This window comes from Sphaerodactylus townsendi, linkage group LG02 (assembly GCF_021028975.2).
Source record: "Sphaerodactylus townsendi isolate TG3544 linkage group LG02, MPM_Stown_v2.3, whole genome shotgun sequence".
NCBI classification, from domain to species: Eukaryota; Metazoa; Chordata; class Lepidosauria; order Squamata; family Sphaerodactylidae; genus Sphaerodactylus; species Sphaerodactylus townsendi.
Genome location: NC_059426.1, coordinates 155285869 through 155313698, shown reverse-complemented (window position 1 = coordinate 155313698; position 27830 = coordinate 155285869). Strand labels below are relative to the sequence as shown.

Below are 27830 nucleotides of genomic sequence, written 5' to 3'. Positions count from 1 at the left end.
CACCCCAGTGATTCCGGCCGTGAAAGCCTTCGACAATACTCTAGGATTTGTTCCAAACTGTATGGTTTAATCATAGAATTTTGGTGAATGTTACAGAAATGCCCTGATTTTCTGCTGGAAGTAGTGATATGTATCTCCAAGATGCTGGCAAACCTATCCCAGTGCCCCTATTTCTTCTCTGTTTCTCTCAGTGCGCTGGCAATTCTTTCTCAACATTATTCACTTTGGTCTAGGAACCATAATCAACCTCAAACTTAGGCCCTTTCCGCACACGTGCGGAAACAAGCCTCCACCAGCATAATTTATGCCGGTGGAGGCTCAGGGACCGTTCGCACGCTAGCGTGCGAGCGACCCCCAATTCCCCCCCAGCTGGAGAGGTGGCTCCGCACAGAGCCGCCTTTCAATCAGCCCCCTCCACTGACCATCATGTCCAGCATCGCTCTGGAGGGCTGCAGGGACCCACCCATGCTGCCCTCCAGCCTCCAGGGGTTGAAGGACAGCGTGCACAGGTCTCTGCAGCCCTCCAGAGTGGTGCTGGACATGATGGTCAATGGAGGCGACAGGGAAAGTGGTGTCTTCCCAGCGGTGCGGTTCACACCGCGCCGATGGGAAGACACCACTTTGCAAAAACCTTGCTCGTTGAGCGAGATTAAAAGCAGTGGCTTTACGCCGCTCCTGTGTGGCCAGGACGCCACTGCTGCAATGCAGCAGCGGCTCCTGTGCGAACAGCAGCCCAGGGATGGGGTTTTTGCCGTCCCTGAGCCGCTGTATATCGCCTGTGTGGAAAGGACCTCTGTACAGTGGCTCCTTGAAGGAAAGGTGGGATAAAATGTACTAAATAAATCAATATTATCACTATAGCCTGATTAATTCTGTATCAGGGATGCAACATTGTCTCAGATTGCAGTTTGAGCACACAATTACTTGCATGTAGGAAAAAAATCAGAGTTCTCCTCTGTCATTCAACCTTTCTGTGTGCAGGGCTTTTTTGTGTGTGAGAGGGAATATAAAGTAGCATTCAGCCATGTGAGCTTGCCTTGCAGTCTTAGGCCTGTCAACATTTGGCAGGCATCCCTTTAATTATAAAGAGACTCAGGAGCATAGAAATATTTTTGGGATTCAATGAACTATGCTTAAATAAACAGCTACATTAAGCAGAACAAATTGTCCAAGACAGTATTTAAGGAACCAATTCAGTTCTCAGTTCTTTTTTAATTCCTAGAAAAAAAATTAGTTCCTCATGTTCTTTAATTGCTAGGTAAGGTATTCATGTGTGTGCAAATTTTCAAAGTTTGTGAAGGAAGTCAAGGGATCCTTCATCTGTATTTTCGCCTGTGTTTTTCTTTCTTTTTCTGCTATGTTAGAGTCAGACCCTGTTGAGAAATGGAAGAGAAAGTTTATTCCATTTGGCTGTGAACAGGACAGAAAATATAGCTTGGTCTGCTTCTATGTAAATATAATATATGTTCAGGACAACACGAGCAGCTGCTACCCACATTAAAACAAAAAAATAGCTGAAAGTGTGATTCTTGAAAAACTCAGATGTGTGTGTGTGGGGGGGAAATGCGGAGTGAACTGGGGTTAGCAGCAGGAGCCATGCGAAGTCCCCCCCCCCCAACACGGTTTTTTTCCGTGTTGGGTTTATTGGCCCATGTGGAAAGGGCCTATATGTTGCTGTTTTTAAGGAGTTGAGTTTAGGTTTGCCAGCTGGCTTTGGGCAATACTGGAGATTTTGGGGTTTGAGACTGAGGAGGATGGGGTTTGGAGAGGGGAACGGCTTCAGTGGATATAATGCCACACAGTCTGCATTCCAAAGCGGCCATTTTCTTCAGGTGAACTGATCTCTGTAGCCTGGAGATCAGCTGTAATCCTAGGAGAGTTTCAGTCACAACCCTGAAGCTGGCAACCCTAGTTGGGTCTGGGTTCTCTGCAGCCACACAGCAGCTGTGGGAAACGGTTTCTAAAAAGGGGGGGGGAGCGGGAGGATCCCAAACAGTCTCAGAATGGTACTATGGAAGGAATGGAAGGAACCCCGTTTCTCCCTCAAGATGTATTTCCATGAGAAAATTACACAGGGTTGGGGGAGTTACTTCACCTATTTTGCTGCTCAGTTGCTCCACATGGAACAGCAGAGTCAATGGAAAATCTCTCTCCAGCGTGGATTTCACATGAGAAAACAGCCAGGGGGAGTTTGGAGTCCTTTCTCTCTCTACTCCCCACCCCCGCAGCATGATACTGACCCCATTTGGCCTCTCCTTTTTTAAAAGAAGCTGTTTCCCAAAGCTGCTGCATGCTTGCAGAAAAGCTCAGCTAGGTCTGTGCAATCCAAACTCTACTCTTTCAAAGCAGTGATGTATAGTCTGGTCCTAAGACCCCAGCTTTTGGAAGGTTCTAGAAAGACTACATTTGGGTTGTGGAGCAGCAGCATGCTTCTGGGAGAGGAAGGGTCTATTTATACTTGTACCCGAACCCATTTTTAAAAATCTGAAATCAACAATATGCATTCACTCAGATGTGGTTTTTAACGCCTAGTGTAGCAGCTACTGTGAGTGATTTTCTATCCCTTACGCTCCTGACTCAAGCAATCTTACAGTTCTTTTCTGGCCAAGTTCAGTGATGGGTAAACCATCTACTGACAATGTTCTGGCTCAGGAGAAGGGTGTGAGGCATGAGTAGTTAGTAAAATGTGAAAGCACCAGGTCATTACTGACTCATGTAGTAATGTCACATCCCAATGTTTCCTAGGCAGATTATGTTTACGGGGTGACTCGGTAGCTGTTTGCCCAATAGGGCCTCCGATTGACTGTGCATATTAAAAGGCTCCTGTTAAAGAGAGCTTCTGCCTGAGTGAGATCCGGGCCTGCAAGACCTATTAAACTTTCTCAGGGTCTTCAAGACAGAGCTGCTCTGCAAAGCCCATGGTTGGCATCTCCAATGGTATCAGATTGGTTGGCTTCCACTTCCCTTTTCCCCTTTCCCATCCTCCTTTCCTTTTCCTTGTCTTTCTCTTTTGCTTTACTTTATGCTTAGTTTAGTAGTCTTATTCATATTGTTAATTCATCCGCCCCTGCTGAATTATTAAGGTACTGGGACTTTGAATGGCAAATGTTGTTTTTAACGGTTGTAAGCCTCTCCGAACCTGTCTAACTGGGAAGGATGGCCTATGAGATGGGATCTGGAGTTTTCCCAGAATTACAAATGACAAATATCTGTCCACCTGGAGCAAATGGCTGTTCTGGAGGGTTGACTTTATGGTATTACATCCAGCTGAGGGCTTTTCCTCCACCCCTCCCCAAATATCACCTTCCTCAGACTTCACAACAAAATCTCCACAAATGTCCCAACCCTAGTCAGTCCTGACCCCAATGAGTCCTCCCTAAATGGTCAAAATAACATGCATGTCCATCCCGGAAACCCCCGCCCCCGGTGGTTGACTAACAGTAGCCACTCAAGGAGTCAGTTGTTTAAAGCTACCAAGACTCCATTATTATTTGGTTTTTTAAACCCCCAATGTATTTTTTTAGATTCTACATTTTTCTGATAACCTGGGGCCCTTTTCAGGTTTGCAGAAAGATCTGTCTTGCCCATTCACAGCTCCAATCACTGGATTTAAGTAACCAAAGATTTGGGCAACTTAAATATCAATATATAGATGACCTAACCTTTCTCCCTGGCATTTTTTGGCTGGGTCTATCTCCTATGACATTTTGGGGTTGTTTGCACCACCCTTTGTCAGAATTCCATGGGAGCCCGCAGCCATGAAAATGTTGGGGATCTCTGCTGTAGGGACCTCTGCTGTAGGCTAACAATGATTCTCTGAATTAATGTATATAAGAATAGGGTTGGAAGGGAAGGCTGCATTACATAGGCATCTTCCACACATGCAGAATAAAGCACTTTCAATCCACTTTCAATGCACTTTGCAGCTGGATTTTACTGTGCGGAATTGCAAAATCCACTTGCAAACAGTTGTGAAAGTGGATTGAAAGTGCATTATTCTGCATGTGCGGAAGTGGCCATAGTCCGATCTTATCGGATCTCAAAAGTTAAGCAGGGTCAGTAACTGGAAGGGAAACCTTGCTGGGGTTTCCATAAGTCAGCTGTGACTTGACAGAACATTATATACACATACTCAAGAATAGGGTTGTTTTCATTAATATCATTTGGCTATGCCTTCTTAAAATCTTCACTAATGATTTCTTTCTTCTGCAAGGCAACTGGAAGAAGCCTTTTAATCCAAAGTACACTGAGCTGCGTGAGTTCTACGTTGATCCTTACACTGTTATGAAAGTGCCAACAATGTTCCAGATGGGCATGTTTGAAAACGGCCGTGATGACCAGAGGGCTTGCACCATTTTGAAAATGCCCTACGAAGGACATGCTGATGCATATATTATCCTGCCTGACAAAGGACAAATGGACAGGGTGGTCAGGAGCTTGTCAAATGAAGCTGTGCAAGCTTGGAAGCGCATACTCCACAAGAGGTAAAAAAAGATTTTTTTTAGATGCTTTGGTGTGAAGCAACTTAATTGCACAACACCGGGGAACCTGGGGAATGAACCTCTGAAGGACAAGGATTTACTTTATCAGATGTACAAAGTGAACAGACACGCATTTGTAAAGGCCTGTTCCTTAATAAATATATTGCTCTTTTTGGAGTTTCTGTACATAGAACTTCCATTTAACATTTCAGGACTAACCATTCTTCATAGACCTATCTGTAGTGAATGTGTCTAATCACCATATTTAATCGAATAGTAAATAAAAGTCACATGACAGGGTCACTGACAGACAAGGCGGGAGTCTATAAATATTTACCCGATTTGCAAAACATTTTAAATGAATAAAAAAGAAGAAAAGGAGGAACCTCCAAAAAAAATACTCAATGAGAACTGAAAATGCTCCAGAAGGGATAGAATGTTGACAGCAACTGAACATCATTTAAAGGGGGAGTGTGGGAAGAAAAATTAGCCTTGTCAAGGGCCACCTACAGGCAAGAGAAGGGTCTGGGGTTATTATAGGAAGAAAGCAGATGCACTCTCCTAGTACCTCATCCCCTTTCAGTCGCTGTCCAGGGTCAGAGTGTGCATCCTGCTCATTTATTTAACCATAGGGTTCCCTGGGAAAGAGAAAGAGGAAAATCCCAATGTGAATTAGTCCTCTGACTGGAATCAAGGCTGGTTGTTCTCTTTCTGGGGTTAGACCAACACATTATTACAAATTTAAATTTCCTTTGTAAATATTTTTGAGATTTTTATTACCATCCAAACATTCATTTCCCTGAAGGTCTTGATGCACTCTGAAGACAGGAATACGCCACCTGGTCAATGCCTGTTGAAGTGTGTACTGTTGAAGTTTGTACTGTATACTGTGTTTCAATGTGTTTGTATTGTATTTAAGCCAACCACTGTTATATTCGTGACCTGAAATTACCAAACTTCTCATCAGTGGCATATAAGACTGGTTAGCAGAAGTGGGGAGAGGATAGTTCCTTTTCTCCAGTGCTCTCCCGTCATCCAGTCTGTAACTATCTACCAAATTGTAGTATTTATTTATTTGGATATTTTTAGCCTGCTTTCCCTTTGCTGAGCATGGACTCAAAACATATGACAAAACAATAACGAACCATACAACGTCTACCAGTCACCAAGAGACTAATCTGAGGCAGCGAAGAAAGTAGCAAAAGCTGTGTCCTTGATGCCACACTCTCTCCCCCAAACTTTGTTCCTTCCAGCAGGCAGCTTCTCTTTCATCTTCCAGAGGCTGATGAGAAGGAGAAGAGCAGGTGATAAAAGCTCTGCCCCTGGAGGCAATAGTTTATCTCCAGGCACTTGGGAAGTGATGCCGGTTAAAGTAGGATTGTCTGCACTATGGTGATATTAGGGGAAATCAGCAGGAAGTCTGAGATGCTGCAAAGTTTCCAGAATGGATCATCAGAAGAATCTGACCTGCAGATGATTTCTCAGTTGGGAGTCAGCTCCTGATTCCCTCCCCCCACAAAAAAATCCTTTTTTGGGGTACAGAGTAATATTTCCCCAGCAGAATGTTAGAAGCTGATTCCCAACTCATCCCTCCAGCTGGGAATCAGTTTCTGCTGTCTGCAAACAATCAAATAGCCTTTCTGTTAACTGGCTGCCTACTCATCTCTGGTGAACACAATGTGACCTGAACTCACGTTTGTGCAAGCAACCCTCATTTATACTTCCCCCAGAATGAGATGGGGAGAAGATAGTCAAATGCTGAGGTGACGGAACAGTACTAGAGTGAGAGAGGTGCTGTTTGATTGCTAGACCACGTTTTCAAAAGTCCTGCAAATGGAAAACTGAGGTTCTGACCTGTCTTTAACCCGCTGTGCTATTTCCTATATGTTTAAATATGTTGGGAAACATCAAAAATATGACCTGCATTTCAAAGTAGTGCAACCTATTCAATCATCTCCTTCTGTTGTCTGCACAGACAAAGTCTGATGAACGTTATACTTCTAGAGGACTAACACATCCTTTTCTCTCTTCCAAATAGCTCTGTAGATGTGTATATGCCAAAATCTAAAGTTTATGGGGAGCTGAATCTGAAAGACATAATGTATTCCATCGGTATAGTAGATGTCTTCACTGAAAAAGCAGATCTGTCTGGAATCACAGGGCAGCCACAGCACAGGGTTAATGGCGTAAGTGATGTCATTTTTTTTCTTGTGCAGAAGAATTTGTGTGCATATGTTTTTATAATACATATTAACAGGTTCTAAACAAATGACAATTTGCCCTTGTTGGAAAGTGTTATCAAAGTGCATATCTCTGTTCTGGCCTTCTGCTGGCTTCATGCCCTCATCGTCTTCTCTAAAAGAATCCCTTAGCCATTTCTAGTTGTTCCCAGGAATTCCTGGAGGGAGAGAAATGACCATTCAACCATTTTAATGTAGCTATGGACAATGCTAAATGTATTCTTGAAAAGTAAATGGCTCTAAAGGTAGGCATATAGGTGCACCGTTTTGGTATGAATGGGAAGATATGCCTACCTTCTGCAGAAATGCACATCTGACTGCACAACTCAGAGCCAGCATGGTTAGTGGCTTGAGAATCAGTTAAGGATTTGGGAGAGCCAGGTTCGAATCTCCACTCTGCCATGGAAGCTTGTCGGGTAATCTTGGGCCAGTCACATACTCTTGGACTAAGATGCTTCACAGGGTTGTAGATTCCTGGAGATGTTGAGGGAGAGTAGGATTTGGGCAGGGGAGGGACCTCAGTGCCATAGAGTCCATTTTCCAAAGTTGCAATTTTCTCTGGAAGAACTGAGCTCTATTGCCTAGAGATCAGTTGTCATCCCAGGAGATCTCCAGCCACTATCTGGAGATTGGCACCCCTAGGTTGTGTGAGTATATATTGGAGGAGGGGAGAATGTTGTAAGCATTCAGTAGGTTCGCACCACTTTGGCAGAACCAGTTGTTAAAATGGTGCTTGTAAACAACCACTTGCTAAATTATTTGAATCCCACCACCGGAACCAGTTGTTAAATTATTTAAATCCCACCACTGTGTAAGCCTCTTTGGGTTCCCCATGAGGGAGAAAGGGGGGGCATAAATGAGGTAAACAGAAACATTGGCACATCAAAAAAAGCTCAGCCTCATGTAAAAGTAGTAGCTGGATGCATGTTACATGCACATCCAGAAGAACTAAGGTCTGTGTGAAATAGCAAACCTTGAAACTATATAATGAACCATATAAGTAAGTGAACCATATAAGCAAGTGCTTTTCAGACCACCAAGAATGATCAATATCCTACTTTTTCACTGTTTTGCAAGTTGCAGGAGTCCCTTGAGAACTGGCAGACCTGCACAGATTGGGCTGCAGGTTATGTTTCTCTTATTGCTTTGCATATTTTTTTTTTCTGGCATGGACATGCTTGTTATATCCACATTGGCAAAATCTGAAAATGATAACGTATGCATCAGAAATGGTCTACTTGTTCAGTGAAACACCAGGACACAACTCCCTTTTCAGATGTTATATATATGCATATAGTGACCGTCTCACCCCATATGTCCCGGGTCGTACCCTCCGCTCCGCGGAGGCGAACTTGCTGGTGGTCCCCTGCCCCTCTATGATGCGGCTGGCCTCCACACGGGCCAGGGCGTTTACTGCCCTGCCCCCTGCCTGGTGGAACGCTCTTCCTCCAGCAGTTAGGGCCAGTGGTGGGATTCAAAAATTTTAACAACAGGTTCCGATGGTGGTGGGATTCAAACAGTCGCGGTGAGTGCCAAACCCGGAGACAGGGGTGTGGGGCACAACATGGCGAGGGCATGGTCTGGGCGTTCTGGGGGAAGGGATTTCCAGAGCAGGGTCTGCAGCAGGGGCACTGGGCAAAATCTCCCACTCCACCTCCCCAATGCCACCTAGTGTAGACAGACAGTTTTGCAGTAAAACGGAGCCAAGCACTGAGCAAAAAAAACTCCTCTCCCCATCCCCATGCTTTTCACCAGGGTAGAAAAAAAGATTTGCCCACAGGAAACCAAGCACTGGCCAAATTCTGCACTTTCCCATTCCCATGCCACCAGGGTGGTGAAAACACGGCTCCACAGAAAACCAAGCACTGGCCAAATTCTGCACTCTCTCCATTCCCATGCCACCAGGGTAGAAAAATTTTGCCCACAGAAACCAAGCACCCGGCCAATTCTCTGCAATCTCCGACCTCGCCACTGGTAGAAAGATTTCGCTCCACAGAAACCACCTGCACCTCTCCATTCCTGCCAATGGGTAGAAAGATTTGCCCACGAAAACCAAGCACTGGCTAAATTCCTGCACTCCCCATCCCCATGCCACCAGGGTAGAAAGATTTTGCCCACAGAAAGCAAACACAGGCCAAATTCTGCCCTCCCCATCCCCATGCCACCAGGATAGAAAGACGGTCTACAGGTGAAACCAAACCACGGCCAAATTCCGCCCTCCCCATCCCCACGCCACTGCAGAACGCGAACGTGCTGGCCACTTTACCTACCGAGGAACGGCTGAATCTGTTCCCGTGATCCACCGGCAGGAACCCGGCCCCGCCGGAGCCGCGGCGGCCTCCGCCACCGTTCTCATGGTTCGAGCCGAGCCGGCTGCCCCAGCAGGAAGTGGCGGGAAGACCACGGGCCGCTGGCTGCCGCACCTCCTGCCCGTCTCACGTTTGCGGGCGGCGCCGGCCGGCCAGGACGCAGCCGGCCGACCACCTGCCCCGGTCGCCAGCCAGGTCGGGATCCACCCTCGCCACGACCTCTTCGGCCTCAGGAACTGGCGTCGCCAGGCCGCCGGCTTCCTCCCCGGCTCCCCACCAGGTCCCGGCGGCCGGCCAGCCACCCCCATTCGGCCTTGCAGGGCGTGACCTCGCCTGTCGCCGGCCGGCGCCGTGGCGCCACCTGCCCGATCCCGGCCCCGGCGGCCGGCCAGGCCGAGCCGGGCGCCACCTCGGGCCGCAGGCGGGCGGGCCCGCTGCCGGCCAGGGCCGTGGCCTGGCCGCCCCGGCGTCCGCCTGGCGGGCAAGCCCCATGGTCAGCTGGCCGATCCCATCTCATCTTTGTTCACTGCAGGACCCCATGATCCTCACTCCATGCTGACAAGTCCTGTCTGGCAGCTGGCTGAAGGCTGGTTTGCTCTGATTTTGTTCATTAGGTATGATCTGCCCAGAAGCTGAGCTGAATCCTGGATGAGCCATGAGCCTAGTCTGAGCCGACGAGCCCACGAGTGAGCTCCCACGAGCCCCATGAGCCCAAGATGAGCTGATGATGAGCCGAGCCGAGGCCGAGGACGACCAAGGAGGAGGAAAGGAGGAAGGAAGGAAGAAAGGAAGGAGGAGGAAAGGAGAAGGAGGAGTGAAAGAGGAAAGGAGGAAAAGAGGAAAGGAAAGGAGGAAGGAAAGGAGGAAAGGACAGGACAGGAGGAGGAAAGGAGGATGAGGAAAGGAAAGGAGGAAAGGAAGGAAAGAAGGAAGGAGGAAAAGGAAAGGAAAGGAGGAAGGAAAGATGAAGGAAGGAGGAAAAGGAGGAAAGGAAGAAGGAGAGGAGGAAGGAAAGGAGGAAGAAAAGGAAAGGAAGGAAAGGAGGAAAGGAAGGAGAGGAAGGAAAGGAAAGGAAAGGAAGGAGGAAGGAAAGAGGAAAGGAAAGGAAAGGAGGAGGAGGAAGGAGGAAAGAGGAAGGAGTGGAGGAAGGAAAGGAAAGGAAAGGAGGAGGAAAGGAAGGAAGGAAGGAAGGAAAGGAAGGAAAGGAAGGGAAAGGAAAGGAGCGGATGCCACTTGCCTGCCCGCCGCTTCCCCACTTGTTTCCTCTCACTCTGCTCACCGGCTTCCGCTCGCCACCCGCTTACTCCTCGCTTCTTTAATTTCCGGAAGGGGCAGCCACGCAGGGGAGCCCTGCACGTTAGGCCGCTGGAAGAGCAGCTTTCTGCGCTAGCCATGAGCCAGCTGGTTCCCGCACTTCTGGCTAGGCCGTGCCGCGGTCTTTACTCTTTCCTGTCCCTGCTCTCCTGCTGCTTGCGGGCGGGAGCGCTCTCCTGGCGGCTGGCTAGGACCGGAAAGCCAGAGCTGGCTCCATCTTCGGGCCAAATTGCCGTTCTGCAGGAAGCTGGGCAGATTTGCTCCACAGAAACCAAACACTGGCCAAATTCTAGCACTCCCCATCCCCATGCCACAAGGGTAGAACGCTTTAACAAAGCAGGGTGGGGCGCATCTGCTAAGTGGAGGGAGGGGATTAATCTCATTAACAGACTTTGCTGGGTCAGTTGGAAGTTGAAGTTAATCATTAACCGGGCAGTTTGCAGGAACTGAGGAAGTATTTGGACTCAAAGGAGTTGGAAGTTAATTCTTTAACAAACTGCTCGGGCTTAACTGAAGACAATGTAATAAATCCTCGTTCTTAATCGAACCAAAAGTGCGTAACTGGCTGCATCCCACTTTCTGGTTAGGCCCCTGCGGGACCTTGGGGAGTCTCCAGAGGGCCTGTAAAAACTGGAGCTTGTTCCACCGGCTTTTGGGGGGACCCCGCCGCTTGATTCCGCGGCCCTTCTATTGGTTCCTGTTTACTGGCTGTGCACCTGACCACATCTTGACCATCTGCCAGCCCCCTCCCAGAATTCATCCACTCCCAGGTCTTGATCGCCAGGGTGTGATGCCAGACGCCCCTTATTATTAATTATTAATTATTTATTGTGGATTGCTGCTGCTATAGTTTTAAGATTTGTAATTTAACTGGGGTTATTCGATTTGTTTTATTATGGTTGTTCTTGTTTTGTTGTACACCGCCCTGAGCCCTTCGGGGGTAGGGCGGTTTATCAAATCGAATAAATAATAATAATAATAATAATAATAATAATAATAATAATAATAATAATAATAATAATAATAAGGAGACCAGAGTCATGGCAACAAACCTCATTCCAGACTTATGATTATTCACTATACTTCAGGCACAGTCCTGCAGTTCATATTCATTGTGTACACATACAGACTGTTTAATGCATTTGGGAACACATCCGTTTGACTTGCCGGAACGCTGGCCTTACAGAAGTCAGCTTTGACCAGCAGCAACTCTGGCTGAGGTCATTCACATCAACTCCTTCCCAATCTTTGAAACTGGAGATGCACATGCCTCTTTATTATTGATGGTGGAAATAAGAGTTTCCCCACCCCTTGCATAGAGCAAGCAATTTTTTTCACTAAATTAAGAGTCTGAAAGAGCGCTAAAGTGAAATCAAATCTGATGGGGGAGGAGATGACTTAAAGCATTTGAAGAGGCGATGCTTTGCTCTGATCTTCCTAATATGTTCTACATTCACTAATCAAACCATGAGTTTCTTTTTGCATATTTAGGAACTTCAACTTTTCAGATGCATACTGGCTTGAAAAGCTCCAAACTTGTTGATAATATTTCTTTTGATTTGGAAGCCTTCATACAGCTGAACAATTTGGCTATAAGACAATTGCATTCCTTTCACTACATTATTGCAACCCTCATTGTGCCAAATGAAGGACACTGTTTGAGTGGTTTTAAAATACTTTTTTCCATACAATGCGTTTTACTTTTAGCCATTTTATAATAACCAATCTGAGGGGAGCAATACAGTACACTGCAAGGGTTAGAGGCATATAGGGGGGAAATGGTGCCCGGAGACAACTCCTTCTCCAGATGCCCTCCCCTGCGCCCCTGCACTCGTGGGTTGGGGGCACTGTTGCAACCACATCTCCGTGCAGACAGCAGATAGAGGACCAGAGTTTTGAACTTCAGACAGCAAATAGAGGACCAGAGTTTTGAACAGTTCCTTATGCACAAAAATGCACTGTGCTTACGAAATCAGCCTGCGAGAACATGCTGACTTTGAACTTTTCCTTCTGTTCTCCCAGTTCTCTGACTTTTTAATCTCTCGGACCTGTTTACTTTTGTTATTGTTTCAAGCCAAACTAAGAGTTACTGCAGCAAATCCATGATCCAGTTTTTCGGAATTTTACAGGCAGTTCCTGAGGCCCCTGGTCCAGTTCAGAGTTGCGGTTCAGGGGGAAAGAGAATGTAATCCTTGCTCACCGTGCTGTTGTCCTCAAAGAAAATGGAGTCCAGCAGCACATTTAAGACCAATGAAGTTTTAATCCTAGTAAAAGCTCCCGAGTGCATACACAGTTCTTCAAACCCGTAAATACAAGGACAAGTCCCCATGTCAATCACAAACATATGCATGAACCTCAGAGATCATCCCCTTCCCCAAATAAGCAGGTGATTTACTTCAGGCATATGGCCAGGGAAAGAATGAGCCCATCCCATTGCCCCAGTTCAGGTCACAACCCCAGATAGTTGTTTCAAGCATTTGAAAAAAATGTAGGAGATTCACGGAGCCACTGACTTCACTGAAGTCAATGTTTGTTTGTTTGATTTATTCCAGTCAACTAACCCAGAGAAGCAACAGTGTACAAGTTACAAGTGCAGTACAAAATTAATGAACTAAATAATAAAATAAGTTTGATAAAGTAGTAAAATGAATAAACTGTTAAAGCAAGAAGTCAGCCCCTAAGGTTCTCTGGTTTTTATTTCTGAATACCTCTGTCAAAAGTTGTGCTATTGCCAATGTGATCCTGAAGGTTTTTTTTTAATCTTCAAACAGATAGCAAATGCAAGACTGTACTGAACTTCCTGCTAGATTTTTCAAACAGGGGAGAATCCTTTGTTGCCGCTTGCAATAGTAAAAACTTGCAAAATAAAATAATGTGCTGCAGGATTCCCATGTCCTGGAAATTGCAGGAACACAGTCTAAGAGAATAAACCTATATCCTCACCACAAAGATTTTTTTAAATGGGAATACGTTTAACCTTGCTTTTGTAAACAGCATAGGGCAATGAAAAACAGTCAAGGTCTTCAGATAATTAGCACAGCAAAAATGAGACTCATCGTTTATATGAAAAAACTCCAGTTACAAGGAGGGACTTCTGCTTAGGATAGCACTGCCCATCCCAGATCTCCTGCAGCCATGACTTATGTGGTCCTTACCTGTTCTGCCCCCGCAAGTAACTCTGTTGGAGGTGCCCTGTTATCTGCTGGGACAGAAAGGTCAAGACACAAGCCAGTCTTAACAGTTCTAATAATGGCTTTATTAACAGAGAAAAACAAGACTCCTCCCTGGCTCTAACTAACGGGAGTACTTGCTTGTCTTCAGGATGATAGGAGCTGCAGACTGTCCTTTTCTGGCTGCTTACAGATGGATCACTGTCTCTTGCTTCCTCACAGCTCTGTTGGTCTTGGTCTTTGCTCTAGCTGCTGATTAACTTGGCTTGCCCTCTTTAGACCACCATATGAACTTATGGACTCCTCTTTGGACCACCATATGGACACATGAACGTCAAGAATTTTAACGGACCCCAGCTTCCCTTAGCACCTCTTTGAGACTGACTGACTAACTAAAAACAGGCAATGCTGGGTAAAAAGAGGAAATGGCATACTGGGAAAAGTCTTAAAGGGGCAGGGACTAACTAAAATACCCTCCCATGGAGACTTAACAATAAGCAAAACCATACTGACTGTGGAGAAACTAAATCTTAAAGGGGAAATAACCAAAGGCTCTGTGGGGGCATGACATTACCAATGAAGGAGTCAAAGACAAGCAATGATCCATGTCAGCTAGGGTTGCTAACCTGGTGGCTGGAGATCTCTTGCTATTACAAGTGATCTCCGGGCAACAGAGATTGGTTCACCTGGAGAAAATGGCCACTTTGGAAGGTGGCCTCTGTGGTATCATACTCTTCTGAGGTCCCTCCTCTTGTTAAACCCCACCCTCCTCAGGCGCCACACTCCAAATCTCTATGTATTTTCCAACCCAGAGCTGGCAACCGTAACCAACCTACTTTCTCATGCCTTTTTGTTCTTATTACCATATCTCTTTTAGGGACATTATAGATGTGATTTAGATTCACAATCAAATGGACTCTTTCTTTTCTCTCTCGCTCTCTTTTTACAACTTGTGAAAGTGACTAGAAATTACTGGCGGTAAGCCCTTTCTTCTCAAGGGGAACAGAAACCGAACTTCTTTTGTAAGCGTATAGACCGGCATGCTTACATTTCCGCCTCTTGTATATAGAATGACTGTTGAACTTTCTTTTTCATCCTAGGCCATTCATAAGGCTGTGATGGTGATAGATGAGAGGGGAACAGAAGCATCAGCAGCCTCTGCGATGGACTTGGTACCCATGTCTATGCCGATCAGATTTGAAGTCAACAGGCCTTTTTTGGCAATGATCGTTGAAAGAAAAACTGCCTGCATTATCTTCATGGGGAAGATCTCAAACCCTGCTGAGAACTGAATAAGCAAAAAGAAAATGCACATGACTATTCAGCTACAAGCTATTTCCTAATCGATTTGGCCTGATCCACACACACTGGATTGACTTTTCACCTTTTCTGCATAGCTTCCATGGTTAAACTATAGAATTGGATAGTATGAAAGAGGAAAGGGGTGGGGGAGTGAGCTGTGGGTAAAACTTGTTAAAAACTTGGAAGACTTCTCATTCATAATACTTCCTGGTGTAGTGGCAACAGGTCTGTTCTGGATACTGTTCATGTTTATTGCCTTTACTCAGCACATTGCTCAGTGCAGTGGCAGAGCTGCAAGGGGATGGGGCTGGGTGCGCGGTGCACTGGGCGCATGCCTGGGGGCGGAAAATCACCCCAGGCCCCTCTCCCTTCCCCCTGCTCCCCCCACAGCGCCCCCTTGTGGCGCCCCCCTTCCCACATTTACCTTAGTTCCTTTCCTTTTCCTACAACTTTTTCAGCCTGAAAAAAGGCCTGTTCACAGTACAGGCTAAAAACAGCCTGAGGAACTACAGTTCCCAGGAGACCTTGGGGCTCACAAGGTCTCCTGGGAAGTATAGTTCCCATCAGGCCGTTTTTAAGCCTGAATTGTGAATAGGCCTTTTTTTTCAGGCTGAAAAAGTTGTAGGAAAAGGAAAGGAACTACGAATAAGGGGGGAAGGGGGGTGCCACAGGGGGCGGGGGGCCATGGGGGGCAGAAAATATAGACTGCGCACCGGGCGCAGTTTGGCTCATCTACACCTCTGGCTCAGTGCAAGGTTTGCCTCTAGCCAGATATCAAATGCTCCTGCTATTGACTTGTGTTGGCTTGGAGGTACACAACACTGTAGTGGTAATTTGTGCATAAAGCAGGCACACTGAGCTGTTGCCCTGGGGAGGAAATTTCAAGGCAAAGGCCATGCACAATATTGCCTTGAAGAATACCTTTTATACATCTGCACTGAATGTGTTTCCATAGCACTAGTCCCTGGCGCTAGATGTACTTCCTGCTGAATGTAAATAGCTGCTGAGTGAGATCTCTTTTTAGAATATTTATAAAATGTCTAAAGCTGCAATCCTGAGCACATTCACAAGTGAGTAATTCCCACTGAACTTACTGAGACTTACTTCTGAGTAAATCTGGTTCAGCTCACAGTGCACATTGTCTGCCTCCTTATTTAGTTTTCCTCTACTCTTCTTGATTGGTGTTTTGTTGCTCTTGGGTTTAGAAGCTAGCAGTAGGCCCCAGTCTCTGTTTTTGCCAGTCTTTCTACAAATGGGAACTGTGGATTATGGAATACAGCCTTTGTTTTTGAAGTCTGGCAGATACTAAATTAAGAAAAAGAGAACATTAATAAAGATTTAATTAATAGACCCTCAAAGTCCCTTACTTCCTAGTTTGACTCTTCAACCACTACCCCATGTTGGCTCTCTTTTATATATGTTGCTTGGTGATTAATTACAATGGTATAAACTCAAACAATTCAGACTGCTGAGGGAGAAAGCCAATGGCATCTGAATGAAACTGCCCAACCCCAACAAATGTTGGAGAAAACCAGGATACAACCAGGTGAGAAGACATGACAGTGTAACAGATTCTGAACTTGGTACATCTGTGACTTATTCTAAATCCTGAAGTTTTGTTTTCTGAATCCAAAAATAAACAAGCAAAGATTCATGCAGCAACTTTCTTGAGGGCCAACCAAAATGACACCCAAATACAAGGTATTACATAGATTTTGTTTTCTGTTTTCCAAATACCTGGAACGAAGCTATCTACCCTGACAGACACTCCAGTACTCAAGATTCTTGTTTGCTTGTGGTAATTATGTGGGCAGCGTGTCTGTTTATTATTATTATTATTATTATTATTATTATTATTATTATTATTAGTAGTAGTAGTAGTAGTAGTAGTAGTAGTAGTAGTAGTAGTATTAGTATTATTATTAGTATTAGTATTAGTATTAGTATTAGTATTTCAATTTCTATACCACCCGATCCCCAAAGGGCTCCGGGCGGTGAACAACATAATATATAAACAATAAGCAGGAGCAAATCCGGTAAAATACAAACATAGGCTCCGTCAATAAAACATCTTAAAATACATAAAAACAGCGGCTAACAATTAGCAAATTAAACAAGAGGCGTCCAGGCTCAATTTAAAAACCCACCCCAAGAAGGGGGGGACGGTAGGCCCCTCAATATGAGGAGCTCTGTTGTACCAGTGCCAAAGCAGGAGCAGTGGGTTCATATCAGCGGCTGGACACTCCAGCGTCCCGGTGGAACAACACAGTCTTATACAGGCTCTGGGCGGAACTCACTCGCTGTCCTGCAGGGCCCGGATGCTGGTGGGAGGGTGTTCCATTCGCGCTGTGGCCAGCGCTGTGCGGAAAGTCCTGGCCCGTGTGGAGGCTAGCCAGACCATTGAGGGGCCGGGGACCACTAGTAAATTGGCCTCTGCTGATCGCAGAGGCCGAAAGTAGGGACATAGGGTGATGCGCTGTCCCCGGCGTGTACAAGTGGTCCCAGACCGCTGTGAATGCTCCTTTAAAGGTCAGAATCCACACCTTGAAGATGATTCGGAATTCAAACGGGAGCCAAATGCAGCTGGCGCAACACAGGCTGGATATGCTCTCTAAAGGCGCCTCCCTGTGAGCAGGCGCGCAAGAGCTGCATTTTGGACCAGCTTTAGTTTCCCGAATCAAACGCGAAGCGGGAAGGCCCACAGAGCGAAGTTAGCCAATATGTCTAAAGCTCTGAGGTGACCGCTGTATTGGATCACGGTGGCTAGGTCCGCTTAGAGAGTGAAGGGGGCCAACCGGGCCGGGCCTGACGAAGATGGAAAAACGAGTCTGGGTTGTAAGCGGCCACCTGTCTCCCATTGAAAGAGACAAAATCCAGGTGGACCCCCCAGACTGTGGAGCCGAGGGAGGCCGGGCGCCTACGAGGCCCCTCCCACACTGGCGGGTTGGAAATCCCGAGCCTCTGCCTCACGGCCCAGCCATAGGATCTCAGTCTTCGATGGATTCAGTTTCAGCCTGCTCTGCTGCACAACCAACCAGCTACCGCTTCCAAACAATGCTGTAGAGCCGCAGGGGCAGCAACTGGCTCCCCTCTCCATCAACAGAATGAGCTGAGTGTCATCGGCATATTGATGACAGATCAGGCCCAAAACTCCGCACTCAGCTGAGCAAGTGGTCGCATATAGATGTTAAATAATAGCGGGGATAGTAGTGACTCCTGGGCACCCGGCAATAAAGTGGGCACTTCCGAGAGGCTTCATCCTCAAGCATCATTAATTCTGCTGGCTCTGGGGTCTGAGAAACGAGGCAATCCACTGAAGGTCAGTACCCCGTACTCCCGCAAACACGGCTAGGCGGTGGGTCAAAAGGTCGCGGATCGACCATATCAAACGCCATGTAAGATCTAATAAAACCAGCAGCGCTCGATCCGCCTCGGTCAAGCTGCATAATGGAGTGTATCTCCGTGATGGCGACAAGAGCAGTCTCCGCCCCGTGCCCAGCACGGAAGCCGGACTGGAAGGGGTCGAAGGCCGATGCGTCATCCAGGAAGCCCTGAAGCTGCTCCAACACCACTCTCTCAATTACCTTCCCCAGAAATGAAAGATTCGAAACGGGGCGGTAATTGGCCAGATCGCCAGGATCTAATGATGGTCTTTTCAAGAGTGGGCGGACCACTGCCTCCTTCAACTCATCCGGAAAGACTCCTTGCTCAAGGGGGCCATTGATGATGTTCAACAGATGGGGTCGTAGCTCCGCCTGGCAAGCTTTAATGAGCCAGGAGGGGCACGGATCCAGAGGACAGGTAGTAAGTCTAACAGCAGCCAAGGCCCTGTCGACAGCGGCTTCGGAGAGCAGGGAGAACTGGGCCAAACTTGAGACGAAGGCAGGAAGAGGTTTAGTTGTGAAGATAAAGTTACTTACCATGGCTGTAAAGGCTAAATCAAAAGGCTGTTCTGCTGACCGTATTGAAACCAGGCATGTGTGGCATGGCTTTGGCTCGAAAACTGCTCCTTAAGGGGTGGCTTCGGCCAGAGACGCCGGCCGCGGCTTTCTTTTTTGTTAGCCTGGGGTCCTTAATAGATTTAGAAGCGATGATAGTGCTTAAATTACAATGAGCCGCTCCCGGGCAGCTCTTTTAACCTAGGGCCCCGAAAGGGGGCCCGGTTTTTAATATGGGGGGGGGGCAGCCAGCCAACTGGCCCTCCCGCCTTTGGATGTTAAAAGGTAGAATTCACCTGAAAGGTCTAGCACCAATACCTGATATGCTGTGGGAATAAGATTGGGGTTAGGAAGACCACACTGCAAGGGGCCCATGGGTTGAATGCATGCATTTACTGCTCTCAAGTCCTGGAGAAGTCGCCAGCGACCACTCTTTTTCTAGATGACAAAAACGGGCATGTTCCATGGTGAGGTGGAAATTTCTATGTGGCCGGCTGCGGAAGGGAAGGGAAGGGAAGGGAAGGGAAGGGAAGGGAAGGGGGCCCGGCATCTGGACATGGCCCACCCACCCTAGCGGAGGGAGGGGAAGGGAAGGGAGGGGTGGCATGCAAGGGAGGGGAGGGAGTGAGGGATGGCATGCAAGGGAGGGAAGGGAAGGGGATGGGGCCCGGCATTGACAGGGTGGACAACAAGCTACTAGGAGATCTGTACACTTTCACCTAAACAAGTCAGGGGTGTTGCGGCTTAAATAGAGATTGCATTGTCTGAATATAAAACCGAACATGCCTCCATACTCTGTTGAAGTAAAGCATCTCGTAGCATTAAAGGCACATTTCATCAAAAACAATTTAACATATAAGACAGTATGGTGTACTGATTAGAGAAGGGTTTGACAATGAAATCCATATGGGCACCATGGCACCTGCCAGTACTTCCCCTAGCTCCCACTGTACTTTTTAGAAGGTGGTCAAGACCCCTGTGAGGAAGGGCTTCTAATGGGTTGCCCCCATTCAAGTAGGAATCACAACAATCAAGAGGACTGGTAAGTATGCAGACTTTTCTTTGTCAATGTAAGGGGCTTTCCTCACAGCAGAGGCAACCTAGGTTGGACTCGTGTCTGCGGAAATTGTTACCTGAGCTTGACTCTTCTGTTATTCCACACAGCACCCGGGTTGTCTCTCCGGACCCGAGTTCAGGGGGCGGGGTTACCTCCTCACATCTTTCGCTCCTCATTCCCAATTGGCTGCTGTTCTATGGTGGGAAATGTGTGTGTGCGTCCCTTTTCTTTTCGTTTTGCCACGTAGGAGCTACGTTTTGACAATGTCACAAAGCGCTGATTTCCCGCCTGTCACAAACTGGCGGGAATCTACATTTTTGCGAGCCTTCTCTGTTGGAGCAGAATGAGCAGAGCAGAGCCGTTGCTTCATGCACAAGAAGGTTTTTTTTTAAGGCGTGCTTTTCGCCGCCGTGAGTCTCCCGTTCTGTGCATGGCCAAAATAGTGCACTGTGATTGGCTGGCCGGGAGAGTCGAGGCAAGGGAGATTCCGCAATCTGGCTTCGGCTTGAGTGCAACCTGAGTTCAGCAAAAGTTGTACCTCCCAGTCGAGCTCAAAAATTTGACAGTGAAAGGGGGGGAGCAGAGACAGACACAAGTCAAACTCTACGGCTGTGCGGAGTACCCGGGTTGTACCTACGTCAAACTAAGGTCGAATCGTACAGTGCGGAAGGCCTCTAAGTTTCCATTACCCATTTTGGGTTTCCTTCTTTTATATTCTTCAGCCCCTTCTTTTTCTCTCTTCCTACCCCCAGGTTTTTCTTTGTTGCTTTTTATTGTCTGTGAAACAGAACAATTGCTTCATTAAGAGATTAATTTTTGAATTACAATGACAAGGAAAGCATTCAGACTCATTTGAGTGAGCTCCACCCACTTATCAGCTCAAAGGCAGATGTCATTCTGAGAGTGTCGTATTAGAATTAAACAAGGCGTGTCTCTCACTGTGTGCAATGAACCCAAGAGCATCATGGTGTTGTTTCCTAACAGTACACAACACAATCAGGATCCTTGCTACTGGGCCTCCCATCATGTTAGCAGTAGCTAGGATTACCAATATCATGTTGGGAAATTCCTGGAGATTTGGGGTTGGAGCCTGAGGAGGGGAGAGTTTTCAGAGGAGAGGGTATAATGCCATAGGATCCACCCTCCATTTTCTCTTAGGGGAACTGATATTTGTAGGCTGGAGATCACTTGTAAATCCAGGAGAACTCCAGGCCTCACCTGGAGGTTGGCAACCTGCACAGTACCTCTGAAGACAGTAACGTATGGAGATGATGGAGAGTTGTTGTTGGGCTGTTGTGCCTGTCTGCACCCCGATCACATTTTTTCTGTCCCTTGTGGAGGCAGTGGAAACAGATACGGATAAAATACCTCTGTGAGGGTATCAATTCCCAAAGACATTTGTTGTACAGATGCTAGACCAGGGGTAGGGAACCTGCGGCTCTCCAGATGTTCAGGAACTACAATTCCCATCAGCCCCTACCAGCATGGCCAATTGGCCATGCTGACAGAGGCTGATGGGAATTGTAGTTCCTGAACATCTGGAGAGCCGCAGGTTCCCTACCCCTGTGCTAGACAGTTACATGCACTCCGCTTGAGTCCCATTTCAACAGGACTGTAACCCACTCTGTGCATAGGCAGAAGGTGTGCTTATGAAACTATGGACATCAGGTGAGAAACCTTGACTGATATTTGTTATTTATCTTCTTGGATCAGTATTTACAATCTGTGTAATGTTTAACAAGGCCTGTCCTTTTAGCATCTTTTTAAAAGAGGCTTGGAGAGGGGCGGGCTCTGGGAGCATGCCCCTAAGGGCCTCTGCAGGTGAGCCTGACACCCCAGATGGATGGGCCTCAAATGAATGGGGCAGATGCCCCGTGGCCCAGGAACTCTGTCTCCCTAATAAATGGGGTGAAGACGGGATCAGCCAGGAAGGCTGGGCGAAGCTGGGCGATAAAGAGGAGTGCATCAACTCAGCCGATCAGCCAGGAAGGCTGATTGGCTGAGTTGATGCACTCCTCTTTATCGCCCAGCTTCGCTTTTAATAATTATGTAAATAAAAAGGGCTGCGGCCCTATTTTAATCCAAGCCATGTCTGTGATTATTTGAGCAGCCTCTGCACATCTGGCTGTAAATAATGTTCAGATGAGAGAATAATCTTGAAAACATGGGTACTAGCAATGGTGTGTCAGCACCTAGAGACTCCCTAAGATTTGTCCAAGGAAAGGTAGTTCATCCTAAATGAGAAGACAGCAAGGTTAAAGTTAACCAGAAGGAAATTCACAGCCAAGTGGAGAAAGTACTTTGGCTGCACCTGAAGCAGATGGAATGCACATTAAGAATGCATGCCATGTAGGAAAAGGAAGGAGAAGATCTTAGGAAAAAATATTTCAAAAATAGGAAAGTCCATCTCTCTTTCTGTTGGAGAAATAGAACCTATGGTGGATAAAATTTATCATGTAAGGTCAGCATCAGCTAAAAACAAGAATCTGGTCAAGATTATGGGTTGTATTTGACATTAAGATCACTTGAAGAGGAGATCCTCTGCATGTACTAAAAAGATGGAGTTTCAAGATCAGGATCTTGAAAGAATTGGTCTGAGAAATATTATTGAAAAGAAAGAAATACAAATTTCTTACAGATGCTTTGGATAGAAGATAATACCTTTTTGATGATTATTGACAGATTTCACTTTTAACAGGACCTACCAGATGATCATGGATATCCAAGATGCAAGAAAGTTCTTCAATAAGAAAAAAGGACTTCAGACAATCTGAAAGGAATACTTACTTCCTTTTCTTACTATCTTTTGTCAGAGCAGGAGAGAATAATAGAGCACCAAAGGATTAAATTGAGAATTAGGAAAGGTAGGAGGGTTAGTTAAAAAAGTAAGATAGATATTTAAGATTAAGGGATTTGGAATAATTATACATGCAGGAAAGGTTTGATAATGGTTTGATATAACACAGGGGCATCTTGGTTCTCCAAGAGAATTGGCCACATCTCTACCTAATTTCCTAGTGACATCTCCACATGGATAAAAAAATCTTCACAATGAGGCTACACAGAACTATAGTACAGTCCTTCTAGGGCAGTGGTGGCGAACCTTTGGCACTCCAGATGTTATGGACTACAACTCCCATCAGCTCCTGCCAACATGGCCAATTGTTCATGCTGGCAGGGGCTGATGGGAATTGTAGTCCATAACATCTGGAGTGCCAAAGGTTCGCCACCACGGTTCTAGGGCCTCCAATGATGTCTGCATGTCTATAGACCAGTGGTGGCGAACCTATGGCATGGGTGCCAGAGGTGGCACTCAGAGCCCTCTCTGTGGGCACTCACAGAGTGCCTCCCCCCCACATCTAGGCTGGCCTAGGCTGCTGGGCTCGATTATTAGCATTAAACCTAAGACCTAGTTTTGGGAAAGCAGTGTAGGTAACCCTGTTAAGCGCTGTTAAACCCCACTGATTTTCATGAGAAGAACTAAAGCGCGATCCTTTACCTGGGAGTAAGCTTGGTTGCTGGCAATGGGGATTGCTTCTGAGTAAACCCTCCTAGGGTCGTGATTCACCCATTTGAAGAGTTACACAGTTGCTTCACCAAGCTTACTCCCAAGTAATGTGCGCCTCGGAGCCAATCATTTTTTCTAAACTAAAACCTCAGTATTCAGGTGAAATTGCCATGTTGGCACTTTGCGATAATTAAGTGGGTTTTGGTTTGCAATTTGGGCACTCGGTCTCGAAAAGGTTCGCCATCACTGCTATAGACATAGGAGGAAAAAAACCTTTTGATACAAAAAGGGAGATGGAGATAAGTGCAAGGAGAAGCCAGGGTTGGGGGAGGGAGGGAAGCAGAAACTATAGGGCTATCTGAGCAAAAAAGGAGAGCCAATAGCATGATTGGGGCAAGTGACTAGGAGACTGGCTAAAGGGAACAAAGAAAGAGATCAGGAAGGTAAGTAATGGGATTGGAAACCATGGTGTCTGAGTGAAAAGTGAAGCAGCTCTGGATGAACTATAGGTATAGTCTAGCTAGTTGCTATTATGTTTCATGTTTTTGGTGAATGTTTTAGGCAGAATCGAAAAATTTGCCCGTATACCCATTCCCAATCAATATTTAAATAATTGCTTCAAAAGAGTTATCTTAGAATTGCTCCAAGGAGCAGCAGAATTGCTCTAAGGAGCAGCAGTGGCGTAGGAAGTTAAGAGCTCGTGTATCTAATCTGGAGGAACTGGGTTTGATTCCCCGCTCTGCCACCTGAGCTGTGGAGGCTTATCTGGGGAATTCAGATTAGCCTGTACACTCCCACACACGCCAGCTGGGTGACCTTGGGCTAGTCACAGCTTCTCGGAGCTCTCTCAGCCCCACCTACCTCACAGGGTGTTTGTTGTGAGGGGGGAAGGGCAAGGAGATTGTCAGCCCCTTTGAGTCTCCTGCAGGAGAGAAAGGGGGGATATAAATCCAAACTCCTCCTCCTCCTCTTCTTCTTCTTCTTCTTCTTCTTCTTCTTCTTCTTCTTCTTCTTCTTCTTCTTCTTCTTCTTCTTCTTCTTCTAAAATAACTTTATTTGCTTTTGGTGTTCATATCTACCACTGTTTTATTTCTTCTTCCTTTAGAACTTTGTGTTCTTTGCAGCCAGTGGAGATCAAAAAGTCCTCTTTTGCATCCCTTGGAATGCAAGGGGATATCGCCCACATGAGGAACTGCTGAATGGTAGGATAGATGGCAAAAAAACAAATAGCCTCTGCTTTTTGTTCGAAAGTCTGCCTGCCTTCCCTGTAAACTATGCTTCACAGAAACAAGCATAACGTTGTATAAGATTTTATAGTTTTCAAGGGCGAAGGGTGATGGAAACAGTAATCTGCTCTGCAATACCTGGGTGTTGATCATTTGGAAGTCCTGTAATGCAGGTGAAACAGAAAACAACTGGATTTCTTCAGAGATTATTTCTTTCAGCATTAACAGGAGAACCTGCAAAGACTGGGAAACAATTCAGACTGGTTTGAATGAGCGCCACCCACTTATAAGCTCCAATAAAGGTTTCACTTAAAATATTGTGCCATAACTCAATGATCCACTCCCTTTGTGACTGAGTGATCAACAAACTGAAGATTATTATGTCGTATCCTAGGAAAGCCCAACACAACATCCGTCTTTTAGGGTTAGGAGCCATGTGACTTCACCCCCCACCATGTTATCTGAAGAAGACATCGTTGATACACCCATCAGTTTGGCTCATGGTCTGTTTCACAGGTGTGAACAGGGAGCTGGTTCTTCATCAATCAGTCAGGTTGTTTGCGAGAACCATAAGCTTCTTTGTCAGGTTCCTTTTCATGCATTCAGACAGTACAATAATGCAATCAGCAGCATTTCAGCCATGCATGTTAGCCCAATTCTGCCCCCCACCGCACCCCACCCCATAGACCTGTTGTCACTGTACTTAGCAGCCAATCATATGAATAAATAGAGGGCAAATTAATCAGTTATCCAGCAGTTATACAAACTTTTTGAAAAGTCTTATTGCTTGGTATTTGTTGAAGTCTGCGTCATTGATGTTATTTTGTACATGCACATTTTTGCACAACTTTATGAGAGGTGTAGCTCCCCACCTGTCATTCAGTTAACTGATCCAGTGTCCCCAGAGGGAATCATTGATATCATCTATTGTGTTGACACAAAACCACCTACCGGTACTACTCAAGGGAATGAAATTCCACCACCACAGCTACTGCAAAACCACAAAGCTGATCGAAAGCTGTTTGACTCCGACAGCAGCAAGACAAGTAAAGTGACAACTGTATTGTCGAAGGCTTTCACAGCTGGAATCACTGGGGTGTTGTGTGGTTTCCGGGCTGTACAGCTGTGTTCTAGTAGCATTTTCTCCTGCTGTTTCACCTGCATCTGATCCTCTGAAGATGCCAGCCACAGTTGCAGGTGAAATGTCAGGAGAAAATGCTACTAGAACACGGCCATACAACCCAGAAACCACACAACACCCCAAAGTTACAACAGATGCTAGGTTTTATTTTTTATTTTATTATCATATTTATATACCGCCCCATCCCCTGAGGGCTCTGGGCAATGAACAACAAATTAATATTACATAAACAATAAATAATTAATATAAATAACATCAGTAAAACATAAAATTACAGCGTTTTACAAAAACCACTTGGCGTCCAGTATTAAAACTATCAATAAAACCCTCCCAAAGAGGGGGACGGTAGGTCTAGATGTCACAGCTCCCAGAGTGTTAAAAAGGGAGAGGCAAAGGGGGTGCTCACCATCGATGGCTGGCCTCCCCAAAAGCCCGGTGGAACAACTCGGTCTTACAGGCCCTGCGGAACTCTCCAAGATCCTGCAGGGCCCGGACAGTTGAAGGAAGAGTGTTCCACCAGGCAGGGGCCAGGGCCGTAAAAGCCCTGGCCCAGGTGGAGGCCAGCCGTATCATTGAGGGGCTGGGAACCACCAGTAAATTGGCCTCTGCTAAACGCAGAGGCCGTGTAGGGACATATGGGGTACGGCGGTCCCAAAGGTACGAGGTTCCCAATCCCCAATCAGGAAAGGGAAATTCCTCGCTTTACCGCCCCTCCCTCTGATGCCATTAAGCCAGCCTGCAGGGGAACTTACTAGAAGAAGACTTTTACATACTTCTCTGTCTTCAGCTATTTCGCAATGTGACTTCTGGCATGCACAGGAAGTGATATCACTGACAACCCAGAATTCTATGGTAAAAATGGTTTCATTATAGGGTTTTGCTCAAATACCAGAGCATTCTCACCGTTGTTGGGCGACATGATGATATCATTTCCTATGCATGCCAGAAATGATGTCACCATGTTTTTGATGAAAGAAAACTAGGCCTAAATTTACTGTCGGTATGTTCCTCTTCATACCTGCCCAGTTGCGATGGGGGCAGGACCATAGTGAGGGGGGCTCTTAGCCTTCATCCATCCCTAGAGAGACCACTCAGTACCTTTCTCCATCAGTGAACCATACATGTGGGGCTTCACAAAAAGGAAACCTAGTGAAGCCTCAACTTCTTTGGTTCCCAAGATAATTTAACTATTTCTTAAGCAGTATGGTTCTCATCATAGGCCACTAGATGCCAGTATAAGTCTGAGACAGTCATCTCTCTCTCACCTTTCTGTTTCTGAAAAGAAAGGATCTTGTTTCACTCACATAACCACACTTTTCTGGAATAGATCTTGTCCTCACACTGTATGCCATGGAGCGAATCACATCGTACTGTGATATACCTCTCAAGATGCTAGCCGTAGATGCAGGTGAAATGGTAGGAACTAAAACTACCAGCTCATGGCCACACAGACCAGAAAGCCCAAAACAGCCAACCGATTCCAGCCATGAAAGCCTCCAGTCATAACCTGATCTTGCCTCTGGTCTCCTTCTCATAACAGCTGTGACCCCAAGGGTAGATCCCATGCAAGAGAAAGCAGATAAGCAAATCTCGCTGCCTTAGCTCAGACTGCAATTGCTTTCATTATCCACCTTGATGTCACTTTGGTCCTGAAGAAAGGTAAGCCCGCTCCAGCCCAATCAGACTTTGCTCCTCCCCTACTTTTCCACAACTGAGGCAGAGAATGAGTGTTGCCACTTGCAACTCTCCTCTGCAAAGTATTCTTTGCAGGTCTCCCTTACAAGCACCAACCCTGCTTAGCTTTTAAGATGTGATGACCTGTGATTCTCCAGCAATCTCCAGAACTTTATAGTAAAACCATAAAGTTTGGTGGGGATTGCTACAGCATCACAGTGTCATGTGATTTCTTCTAAATAGAAGTGATCTTGCAGAATTGCTCTTAAAAGGTAACAGGAGCTCCCACCTGAGGGTGATTAATGCACACAACACACACAATTCTCATGCATCTATGTGCATTGCCATGGAATTACCATTCAGTTCCTTGATTGGCAAATTCTTCAGGGAAAGGTTTGCAACGAAGCACCTTCAGATGCCTCAAATGGTGTTGTTTAAGCTCATTGAAACCTATTAGCCAAATACCCGCT

General features: G+C 46.3%; 1 protein-coding gene across 1 annotated transcript in view; it reads left to right on the top strand.

The window, feature by feature from the left end:
* Window positions 1-15126, top strand: part of LOC125427243 (serpin A12-like) — a 34413-nt gene extending 19287 nt beyond the window's left edge. Inside the window, exons 3-5 of the mRNA XM_048486424.1 lie at window positions 4214-4484; window positions 6520-6667; window positions 14615-15126. Coding sequence (XP_048342381.1) covers window positions 4214-4484; window positions 6520-6667; window positions 14615-14806 — 611 coding nt within the window. The 3' untranslated portion in view covers window positions 14807-15126. The remainder of the gene's footprint in view (window positions 1-4213; window positions 4485-6519; window positions 6668-14614) is intronic.
* The last annotated feature ends 12704 nt before the right edge of the window (window positions 15127-27830 follow it).